Source organism: Acipenser ruthenus, chromosome 13 (assembly GCF_902713425.1).
Source record: "Acipenser ruthenus chromosome 13, fAciRut3.2 maternal haplotype, whole genome shotgun sequence".
Lineage (NCBI taxonomy): Eukaryota > Metazoa > Chordata > Actinopteri > Acipenseriformes > Acipenseridae > Acipenser > Acipenser ruthenus.
Genome location: NC_081201.1, coordinates 23,953,850 through 23,966,369, shown reverse-complemented (window position 1 = coordinate 23,966,369; position 12,520 = coordinate 23,953,850). Strand labels below are relative to the sequence as shown.

General features: G+C 35.6%; 1 protein-coding gene across 1 annotated transcript; it reads left to right on the top strand.

The window, feature by feature from the left end:
* Window positions 1-2,102: 2,102 nt before the first annotated feature.
* On the top strand, window positions 2,103-4,779 carry LOC117418372 (transcription factor ATOH7-like). Its single transcript, XM_059035282.1, has one exon. The coding sequence runs from the start codon at window positions 2,132-2,134 to the stop codon at window positions 2,570-2,572; it is 441 nt and encodes a 146-aa protein (XP_058891265.1). The 5' UTR covers window positions 2,103-2,131; the 3' UTR covers window positions 2,573-4,779.
* The last annotated feature ends 7,741 nt before the right edge of the window (window positions 4,780-12,520 follow it).

Below are 12,520 nucleotides of genomic sequence, written 5' to 3'. Positions count from 1 at the left end.
CTAATCGTAATGATTATAGTAATGTCCACAGTACTAGTAATACATAAGTAATTTTGCTATTACTCATTATTTGGAGAATAAATGCAAAATGCATCGAAACAGTTCCTGGGTCTGTAACTGTTCAGAAGTCAGGCAAGCAGCTGCAGTCCTAAATCCTAGCACAAGTATGATTAAGAGAACAAGTAATGAGTTCTCTGCACACCCCTATATCTATGAAAGCAAAGAGAAAGCAAATCACACCAGGGGGCTCGTTTTAATGATCCAAACTTACGCTGATCTAAACACTGCCCCTCATATAAACCCTTCTGGTCTGCCCGTACAGAGTGTATATACAATGTGTTTGGGCTGGGGTTAAAAGAACGGGAGGACAGAAAAACGAAATATTTATTTATAGCCCAATATATAATTACTGACCATTAACAAAATTCACGTTTTAAAAATGTTCTGTAAGTTAAAAAATGATCATACCTGACCCCAATGCCTTTTATTTGTCAGATATATCAACCCTGGTATATATACTGTATATGTGTATATATATATATATATATATATATATATATATATATATATATATATATATATATATATATATATATATATATAATTTGCTGAAAGAAGTTAAATGTAATTAGTTTCTTGTTAAGACTATATCATTTATATTTTATTTATTTTACAGTCTTTGAACTTGTTACAAAATAGTGTCCAAGGTGTTAAACACAGACTGGAAAACAGGAATAGTCAAATGTTCCAACAGATTTAAAAGAGAAACATAATTACTATAAATTAAAGTAATATAACCCAAAACCATCCTGAGCATATCTTGGTCACCCTGGTACATAAAAGCAAGAATACACGATGCAGAAATTAACTGGTACTATATATGTTTCATACGGCTGAGATGTTGGAAAACATGGCATTTATGGACTGAGGGATTATCCTCTTATAAGGATGCCTAACCTTCTGTCTGTTTTTTTGTGATGCTGCAGACCCCAAACATTAGTCCAGATGGTATGGTGCTAGTGCTAGAAACTGCATGGCTTCAACTATTGCTTAAGTCAGATGACTGCTGTTCCCATTTAGATGTGTGTGTGTGTGTGTGTGTGTGTGTGTGTGTGTGTGTGTATGTGCTTCTTAGAGTGGGTAGCTCAGCAATGAAGCCAAGGAGAAGCCAAGGGGAAGCCACCCCACCTGCTGCCACCTGTTCATCTCCACATCCTTAGTTATAAATATACCTCCTTCAGCAACATGAGGGAAAGTAGTCTGTGGATGTCCAGCACGGAGGAAGGACTCATCACACATCTGCATGTTAGGACTAGGGTTGAGAACATATGAAACAGAATCTTATGGAATCTTGTGGATTTGCTTTCCTGAACTGGCATAGCAGCGTGTGGATCTGAATGCAGAACTATAGATCAGCTTGAACTTCAATAAGAGAAGGGACTTATTTAGTCACCCTTTCCTTAAAAAATCTTTTTGAAAGTGGGAGTCCACGACACAACAACTACATCAGTGCTTTGAACATTAGAATATTACTCTCTCTCTCTCTCTCTCTCTCTCTCTATATATATATATATATATATATATATATTTATTAATTTGGAGTTGTCAGTATATGAAGGTACAGTTTTTAATATTATTTAATAGATATAAAAAAAAAACAACATTGTCATCTTTTGTTGCTCGATTAAAAAAAAACATAGAATTGTCGATATTAGCCACGTGTACAAGGTATTCTCTAATTTAAATATATAATTTACCTTATTAATGTTGATCATTTAAGAAAATAGGTGATATTGTAATGTTTTTTCTAACCAAATATTGTCATTATGATTTATATAGCATTTGTAAATGCTATTCCAACAGTTTACAACCATTAACTATTATTATTGTTGTTGTTATTATTATTAGTAGTAGCAGTAGCAGTAGCAGTATACAGTATATATTACAGTGTTGGAGGTGGTGGTAATCAGCAGCTAGAAAAATAAAATTAAGTTTTCAAACCAGATTTACACACGTGTGAAACTGTTTGAAATACATCATTTACAATTGGACACCTTATATTAAGTCTCTATCACTTTGCTTTCCCTCCCCACAGAAGCTGCATTAGTTGCTTTTATTGAAGAGTTTGAATATGAAATCCTACATATCAAGCTGTGCAGATTCTGGTTCTGGCTCAGAAACAGTTTCCAAATGTGAGCCTGGAACCGAGAAGGTCGAGAGAGTAACCAGGAGGAGAATGGCGGCCAACTCACGTGAGAGAAAGAGGATGCAGGGTCTGAACACCGCCTTCGACCGGCTACGCAAGGTGGTGCCTCAGTGGGGGCAGGACAAGAAGCTATCCAAGTACGAGACCCTGCAGATGGCCCTCAGCTACATCATGGCCCTGAACAGCATCCTAACGGATGCAGAGCGCTGCGGGAGCAGCTCACAGAGGGAATGGCTTAATCAGCAGATTGAGCATTTCCAGCAGGAGAACTACTCCTATCTACAGAATGGATCCGCTGCTGAGCTTGAGGAATACACAGAGAGGTTCTTCTCCTACCAGCCAGAGAGATTCCAAATAGGCAACTAGATGACTGGAGGAAAATATGTTATAGAAAATATTGACTAAAAGAAACTGTAGACTTGCTACATTGAGTGACACTTAATCAGCGAGATACAGTACAGTATCTGAATTGTGACTATTCTTGCTTGTGTGCCCTGTAGAATAAACGTGTGGTTTAAATAGCATAAGATCCTTTATCCATAGAGCAGTAGTGCCCAACTGGCTTTTGAGATCCATTCCATTCTGGGTTTCCATTCCATTCAGGTTCCTTAGCAGGTTCAAGAACTAATTTAGGATCTGCTTGGAATAAAGACCTGTATCTCCAGGGCCAGAGTTCTGCACCACTGACATAGAGAGTTTTGTCATCAATTATATCAAGGCATAAGATGCCCAGTTGGGCACTTTTCAGTGCTGATGTAGAATAACAAAGGGCTGGAACTTAATAGTGAAGGGCAACAAGATTAATGGACAACCACCACCAGTCATAAAGGGCCCTGTCGATGATGCATATTGAAATAACTGCTTACTACACTGTAGGCATTTGCTTCAGAGGAAGACTCCAAGATCGACAATATTAAAAACAAAAGGCATTTTCACAGGGACACAAAATACCCTTTCTAAACGGTGAGTTCTTTATTTTTTCTACAGCAGCATTGTAAAGTGACCATGGGATTTTCAAACAACACTGTACATTAATAATGAGTATTAATATAGTGTTCACCTATGTATCTTTTTGTACATTTTCTGATTCATATTTCTTTAAGAATGTATTTGTAGTTCTATTTACAAATGTGTTGTGATAAAACAGCAAAAAGATGACCCTTTTCTTTTGGTAGTAGATAACTATATACAACTATATTTTTGTTCTGCATATTGTTGATATTAAACTGATATTAATGTAAATATGTAACAGAAACCACCGGATATTTTGATGTATATATATTGACATTTGTAAAAATTAACATTCATTTAGTGAATATAATTAGAAATTAAATACATTTCTAGAAAACGAATGCAAATATATTTGTGAAAATAAGTTAATATAATAATATTCCTAGTTGCACCGAAAAATAAACAAGCAAACAAAAAACTTAGTAAGATATTTAGACAAAAAGTCAATGTATGCTATGATAAAGATATTGACAAAGACTTCTTGTATGAATGTGTTTTTCTGAATGTATTACTACTGTAAAATAAATAAATAAATAAAAATAAAAAGTGGTACTACAATATATTGTATGAATAAGTGTAATTGATAATCTTGCTATTGGAAATCCAGCTATGGATTAAAATGTGTATTTATTCAAGATTTGACTTTTACCAAAACACGTTCCCCTATTTATCAAAACTGTTTACATCAGGGTGCAATACAGTATGTACCATATTGTTGTGACAGGGAAATGATAAATGGTAATGTTTGTCTTCAGCATTGGAGAATTCACAGCTGAAGAACTGTATTTAACATTTTATGCATGTTTTTTTCTGAAATGATAAATGTTACAAAATGAGCAATCAAATTACATTTCTGAGTGGATTAATTATGTAGTAGTTTTTGTAATATTTATTGAATATCTGTCCATTAAAGGAGGGGAAATTATGCCAAGATTTGTATTTGACTGCCTTCGAATATTGTAATTCATTATTTTATACTGTATTTGCATATGTTTAGATTTAGAATAATTTTGTTTTACAAAGTTTGAACATTGTTTATTTAATTATTATTCATGAAATATGTTCAAATAATGTACTTATTATTTACAGTGCCTTGCGAAAGTATTCGGCCCCCTTGAACTTTGCGACCTTTTGCCACATTTCAGGCTTCAAACATAAAGATATGAAACTGTAATTTTTTGTGAAGAATCAACAACAAGTGGGACACAATCATGAAGTGGTACGAAATTTATTGGATATTTCAAACTTTTTTAACAAATAAAAAACTGAAAAATTGGGCGTGCAAAATTATTCAGCCCCCTTAAGTTCATACTTTGTAGCGCCACCTTTTGCTGCGATTACAGCTGTAAGTCGCTTGGGGTATGTCTCTATCAGTTTTGCACATCGAGAGACTGAAATTTTTGCCCATTCCTCCTTGCAAAACAGCTCGAGCTCAGTGAGGTTGGATGGAGAGCATTTGTGAACAGCAGTTTTCAGTTCTTTCCACAGATTCTCGATTGGATTCAGGTCTGGACTTTGACTTGGCCATTCTAACACCTGGATATGTTTATTTGTGAACCATTCCATTGTAGATTTTGCTTTATGTTTTGGATCATTGTCTTGTTGGAAGACAAATCTCCGTCCCAGTCTCAGGTCTTTTGCAGACTCCATCAGGTTTTCTTCCAGAATGGTCCTGTATTTGGCTCCATCCATCTTCCCATCAATTTTAACCATCTTCCCTGTCCCTGCTGAAGAAAAGCAGGCCCAAACCATGATGCTGCCACCACCATGTTTGACAGTGGGGATGGTGTGTTCAGGGTGATGAGCTGTGTTGCTTTTACGCCAAACATAACGTTTTGCATTGTTGCCAAAAAGTTCGATTTTGGTTTCATCTGACCAGAGCACCTTCTTCCACATGTTTGGTGTGTCTCCCAGGTGGCTTGTGGCAAACTGTAAACGACACTTTTTATGGATATCTTTAAGAAATGGCTTTCTTCTTGCCACTCTTCCATAAAGGCCAGATTTGTGCAGTATACGACTGATTGTTGTCCTATGGACAGAGTCTCCCACCTCAGCTGTAGATCTCTGCAGTTCATCCAGAGTGATCATGGGCCTCTTGGCTGCATCTCTGATCAGTCTTCTCCTTGTATGAGCTGAAAGTTTAGAGGGACGGCCAGGTCTTGGTAGATTTGCAGTGGTCTGATACTCCTTCCATTTCAATATTATCGCTTGCACAGTGCTCCTTGGGATGTTTAAAGCTTGGGAAATCTTTTTGTATCCAAATCCGGCTTTAAACTTCTCCACAACAGTATCTCGGACCTGCCTGGTGTGTTCCTTGTTCTTCATGATGCTCTCTGCGCTTTAAATGGACCTCTGAGACTATCACAGTGCAGGTGCATTTATACGGAGACTTGATTACACACAGGTGGATTCTATTTATCCTCATTAGTCATTTAGGTCAACATTGGATCATTCAGAGATCCTCACTGAACTTCTGGAGAGAGTTTGCTGCACTGAAAGTAAAGGGGCTGAATAATTTTGCACGCCCAATTTTTCAGTTTTTTATTTGTTAAAAAAGTTTGAAATATCCAATAAATTTCGTTCCACTTCATGATTGTGTCCCACTTGTTGTTGATTCTTCACAAAAAATTACAGTTTCATATCTTTATGTTTGAAGCCTGAAATGTGGCAAAAGGTCGCAAAGTTCAAGGGGGCCGAATACTTTCGCAAGGCACTGTATATGTAATGCCACATTTTAAAGAAATAAATGCTTTTTTTGTTGTTTTATAAGTTGCATTTTTTATCCATTTTTGCTCTTTGATACAGCAGATCATGAGACTAACCATTTTCCACATAAAATGTAAAATAATTAAAAAAAAATAAATACCCACCAACTGATGCATCAGTATTCTTTCAAAATATTAGTCTGCAGCTGTGTGAATATTTTTGACTCCCTTGTCATAGAAAGCTATGATCGAAGTTTGAAGAATACAGTTTTCTTTTCATCAATCTGAAAATAGGAAACTGTCTAGCCCAAAGATTCCTCGGGGTTGACAAAAGTGCATGTAATCCAAGATTAATGCTGATCTAAGTCTTTAAAATTTCTCATGGACTATACTTTATCCAAATGAATTCAATTAAAACAACAACAAACAAACAAAAAAGAAAGACATTTTGACATACATTTATATATTTTATTGTAAACCAGTAAGACAGACAATATTGTTTAAAATAACTGATGTAAAAATTTCTTAGATACAGTATTAAGTACTATTCTATTAAAAAATGTTATTCTAGAATGTTCTAGATACAGATACTCTTGAGTTACAAAAACTGGAGACATCAAGCAATAACCAGTTGCAACAATCATCCTTATCATACTTTGAGGGCAACATTAGTAGGTCACTTAAAACATATTAAAATAAACTGTGCTAAAATTGCTTTTATATGTAATTGATTGAAAACTCTTAATAAAGAACATCAGAAATGTTGATAATTAGAAGCCTGTCCGCAAACCAAGGCTTGTCATACATATTTGTTTAATTACCAGTGTTGTTACATTTACTGCATGAACCTTAATTATATCTAAATCTGTGCTCACGCCTTCCTGACTTTCTGTTCTGAACTTTTACTGAGCCCTCTGTGAAATAGCAGCTTGAAATTACCAATAGCATTTAGGTTTTAATAAGCTTCTGTTAAATCTCCTTTCCAATAGCTTATTTTCTAATCCATACTCTGTCAAAGGCAATGTCTCTAAGCTTCCCACAGAGGGAGCCGTCACAATCCTGTTGCATTATTTTCTACTGCTTTAGCAAGCAGGCTTTGCTTGTATTGGTAGTTTTAATTATTGGCTAGCAGAAGCAGTACAGAGTTCAGTACAGTGAAATGTGTATTCGTGGTCACCTGTGGGCTAGTGTGCAGTCTTTCCCTTACACTCAATAAACCACATGTTCTTTTTGTAATGCAGGTAAACGCAGTCCTCAAGGTATTAAGTGTATCTATGCATGCTGGAAGCTACTTTTTTGACAGACAAAAGGATGCTGAACCAAACACCAGGATTCCCATGTTATGCATTCTGGTAATGATGTTATCTCTATTAATTATGCACTGGAGCTAAAAAGACAAATCACGTTGTGTGCATATTTAAACAAACAACATCACTTACATTATTTCAGCAAAACGGAACATATATTTAAGTTTTTTTAAAAAAAAGGCCAATTAATATACCAATCATAAAATAATCCTGATTAACATTAATGTTACAAAGGTTGTTTTTTTTATCCCTTTACTGATATGGTAGAGGGAGGGAACTGCATTTATTTATCCTAGGATTATTGATTGAAGTCTTTAAAATCTTGAGAGGATTTGACAAAGTTACCCCAGCCAATACTTCAAGAGCAGAATAGAGACCAGGACAAGGGGAACCTGCTGGAAATGAAGAGGAAATTTAGAACAGAGGGCAGGAGAGCACAGAGTGGTGAAGGTACTGTATGGAATGGGTTAGCACTGTATGGAATGGGTTAGCACTGTATGGAATAGGTTAGCACTGTATGGAGTGGGTTAGCACTGTATGGAATGGGTTAGCACTGTATAGAATGGGTTAGCACTGTATGGAATGGGTTAGCACTGTATGGAATGGGTTAGCACTGTATGGAGTGGGTTAGCACTGTATGGAGTGGGTTAGCACTGTATGGAGTGGGTTAGCACTGTATGGAGTGGGTTAGCCAGACACGTTGTTGATGTTGAGTCAGTATGATGTGTGAAGACCTGACTTGACTAAGTGTTGGGATCTGTGTCAGCTTTGATGGACTTTGTTACCTAGTTTCTATAAGACAATCCACAACCATGTTTGAGTGAATTAGAATTTAATGTAAACTTTGACCAGGAGTTGTCGAGTCATGGTGAGATCGCTCCCTTAATACTGTTTTGAAACATTAGTCACACCAAGGGTTAACAGCATAATTATTATTATTATTATTATTTATTTCTTAGCAGACGCCCTTATCCAGGGTGACTTACAATTGTTACAAGATATCACATTATTTTTACATACAATTACCCATTTATACAGTTAGGTTTTTACTGGAGCAATCTAGGTAATAGGGTTGCCACCCCGCCGGTATTTTACCAGACTGTCCGCTATTATTATGTACTTTGACCCCCTGTCCGTTTTTTTGGAAGATGTCCGGTAATTCTAAGCATTCTAATCTATTGGATATGTTCTTAAAAAATGTGTTACAATAAACAATTTAATATAACATGTTGTGCTTGTATGAGTGAAATTCAAATACTATAACACAGCAGTGTGTAAATGCACCAGAAAGAATTGAGGTAACAACATAAGCCACCAAAACGCTGTACCGTTATGTTTTTCTTGTGTACTCACCGCTGTGTGTTATCTGGTATGAGCATGTGCGCTGCTGTTAAGTTTGACAGCCCTTTGAATGAAGAAGCACGAAACTATTAAGTAGCATACTGTAACTTTAGTCACAATGGCAGAAACAAATGAAGAAGAAGAAGACAATAGGAGGGGATGGGGCGTCCGGTATTTTCATATCTCAAAGGTGGCAATCCTACTAGGTAAAGTACCTTGCTCAAGGGTACAGCAGCAGTGTCCTGGGATTGAACCCACGACCCTCTGGTCAAGAGTCCAGAGCCCTAACCACTACTCCACACTGCCGCACCCTTCATCTGTAACTTTAAATTCTTAGGTAAAACCACAGGAGGTAGTGCAGTTAAAATCTAACCAGAGTGATAAATCCCCTGTACAATTACGGTATCATTCAACCTGGCAAAGAGTACAATTATTTGTACTATAGAATAATATTATAGATCACATATGGGAAAATTGTAATATTCATAAATGATTTCTATAGAATCCTATTATATTACTATTATAATCTTATGGTAAAAGGTTTACAATAATTTAGAGTAATATTGTAGAATATGAATATTGTAGTATTCATAAAGAAGTCCTAAAGTTGCTCTACAGTGTTTTAGGGTTTATAATATCACTACACTATCCCTATATCATGTCAACTTTTAGTCAGTTATAGGGGAATTCACTTTATGTTTTGAGATCTATTTTCAATCTCCACTATTCAGGAAACTTTGTAAGTTCTGTCGAGCTTAGTTTAATGGTTACAAGTTCTGGGTGCTGAAACCAATCAAGGTGGGGGTTTAATAAACTGTTGAATTTAGAAATACTTTAAGAAACTAAAATGCAATGACAAAAGTTTCTGCTAGCTGACATTTAAAAAAGACTTCCTGTCAAAACGTTTGTCATTGAATTTTAGTGTCTTTAAGTATTTCTAAATTCAACACTATTGAGTGTTTAATAGTTATTATGGATGATATTAGAAAAACTGTCATCAACGTTTTTTCCAGTGGTACAGACACCACAAAATCTCATGCCCATAGATGTACGCTTTGACAATGGCGTGAAATGTTTCACACCATTGTCAAAGCATGTACTAATCCAGTTAGCCCAGCATTAATAGTATAAACTTTCCTTAGCAACAATAACACTTGACATGAAGCTGATTGCTTATTTTTTTGTGCAGTGTCTCGTCTAATTTTCAGTTTTCCGTTTGGAATAGAAAAATTGCTGGTGCTCAGGTGGCTGGGAATTAATGTATTCAAAACCCAATGCTTAGTTAATCAACTATGATTTATTAATGATGCATTAATTATCCCTTATTGTGCAGTTTTCCTGGCTAAATGGGACTATAAATGTTTTTTTTATTAATCATCGGCATGCTAATTGCAGACACTTACACAAGGCTTACTAATTAAACGAGCAACCATATGCAAAGCTGAGAACTACAAGAAAGGGAGTCAACACAAGTAAGCCCTGCATAGACCTTCAGAGGACTGTTACACTTCTTGAGTTTTTTTACTCATTACTTCACTATATAAATATTAAGATTCATTGTTCTGTATAATAAAACACCTTTCGACAACAAATCTTTGGTAATAACATTTGGGGTGATAAATATATTTGTAATGAATTTACGATTTGTTTTGTGTAATCATTGATTTGACCACCTCTCCTATAGCGTCTAATTTATAATAAATACTTTATGAACACATTGGAGATGCTAAATAGATTATAATAAACATGTTATAACTTTATAGAACAGGTTATTAACTGAATTAACAACATATAGATACCTTATAAACACAAGGCTGGCATAAAGTTGCTAGTCTGTGGCTTATCTAGTCGACATACACTACAGAATTGTGGTCCTGGCACAAAACAAGCCATAGAGAGCATAAAACATGTCTGATAGGCAGCCACAACAAATGTTCAATATGGCCAGTTTCCATTTTAACAAAAGTCTGTTATGGACAACTATAACCCAAGTGACTTTATGGAAGCCCAATACTATTGCCTACTAATGGTCAAATAGTTGAGGTAAAAATAGTTGAATAGGCCAACTAGTGGCCACTTAAAAATCTTAATTAATTAAGTATTGGATAATGTTTGAGGCTCCATTTAAGAGCGTACTTTTTTCATAACACTTTGCTGTTTGTGAATTATATTTTAAACTGCTTGAAGTTTTTTTTTTTTTCTACAATTTCTTTTATGTTAAAGGACCTAAATCACAGCTGTGAATCCACCTGAAGCCGCATGCTTCACAATTACTTCAAAAATCACATGATGTATGATTAGTTGGCTAGTTCGGCTGTCAGTTTACTATCGGCTAGTTGACTAGTCACCTTTTCCATGCTACCCCTTTACTATGGTAAATTTACAAATTAACACAATAGTTTTACAACATACCTTTGTTTTTCTGTTTTTAATCATTTCTTGACTGTGCTTTATCATGTTTCTACAGTGGCTCGTTGAGGCCAACATTTTTTTTTTTCTGTTATGTTGAGATCACAAGATAATTTATCTCGGGATCTCTATATTACCATTCCATTATCTCATGATCATGAGACAATTTATCCCAGGATCTCGAGAAAACTGAAATCCTTACTTTCGTTATCCTGAGCTGCTTTTACTTTGCCTACAGTGGCAACAGGTGGATAAATGTTGCAACTGTTGTGGGAATGTTTTACAGGAAAGTTAAATCATTATTATGCTAAAATAAAGTATAGCTGTTAGGATGGCAGCAGATTCTGCTGAAAACTCTGAAGTGAAATGTGCAGGCAAACACTTAAAACCAGGCATCTATCAACTAGCATTGTTACAGTGTCAAAATAAACTTTTTCAAAAGTTTTGAATTTCCGTTGAACCTTCCCTACAGAAAAGATCTGACTTATTTTTTGATATATATATATATATATATATATATATATATATATATATATATATATATATATATATATATATATATGATGATGATGATGTATATCTCTGTTGCAGTTTTTATTTGGACCTATTGGGTCTGCTAGGTCTCCCATAACATTCCATTACAACAGAACTGTATATCACTGAAATGAAAATTGATAGGTGCACCTTCTCCTACTGTACCTGGTCAGAAAAAAATGATGATATGAGATGGTAGCCCTGAACATGAACATACCCACAAAGCTTTTGGGAAATTGGAGTTAACCAAAGCTGCCACATTCTGCAATAGTACCGGGGGGGTAATTCAAGTGAACCAGGAAGACAACATAAAGGTCTCCTACACCTCACAGGTATAACTTATATCATTTAAGACTAGAGTAAACACTTATAGAATGTACTTATTGTTTCCTTCTATGTACATTAGAGAGTAATGCAGATTATATAAGGATGAATCACAGTATTCTGACTTGTCTGATTTTGGTGCGCTGCATGGCACAGACTTCAAAGAGATTTACCTGGCTTGAATACTATTGGTAGTTGCCACTGATCGAAGGTGGACATGAAGTAACTCTTTAGAGACTTTAGGTGATGGTTCTAAGGATTCTCCATCAATCAAATTATAATTTCTGGAGGAGAATTCAGAGTTTCCTGCCTGAAAGTTTGTGTAGCTTTCCATTCTTGCTTGACACTCAAAGAAGTTTTAGCCCCATTGTAAAAATCAACCATTGATTAAAGTGCGAAATTACAGTGTGCATACAGGCTGTTCTGGAGTGTGCTGACAGAATGGGCAAATAGAAGAAAATTAACATCTGTTCTAAAACAAATGATGCACTCCTGCAGACCCCCCCAACATGACTGTTCCCAGATGTTTCAGTGATCCCAAAACCACATCTGAGCAGCACTTCATTAGTCTCTATTTGATTGATTATAACTAGACATGGAGGTACTTTGTATCCCAAGGTATGCCAACAAATTAATGTGTCTGGTGAGCGGAGATTTAATTATGTATTTGGGGATTCTGAGAG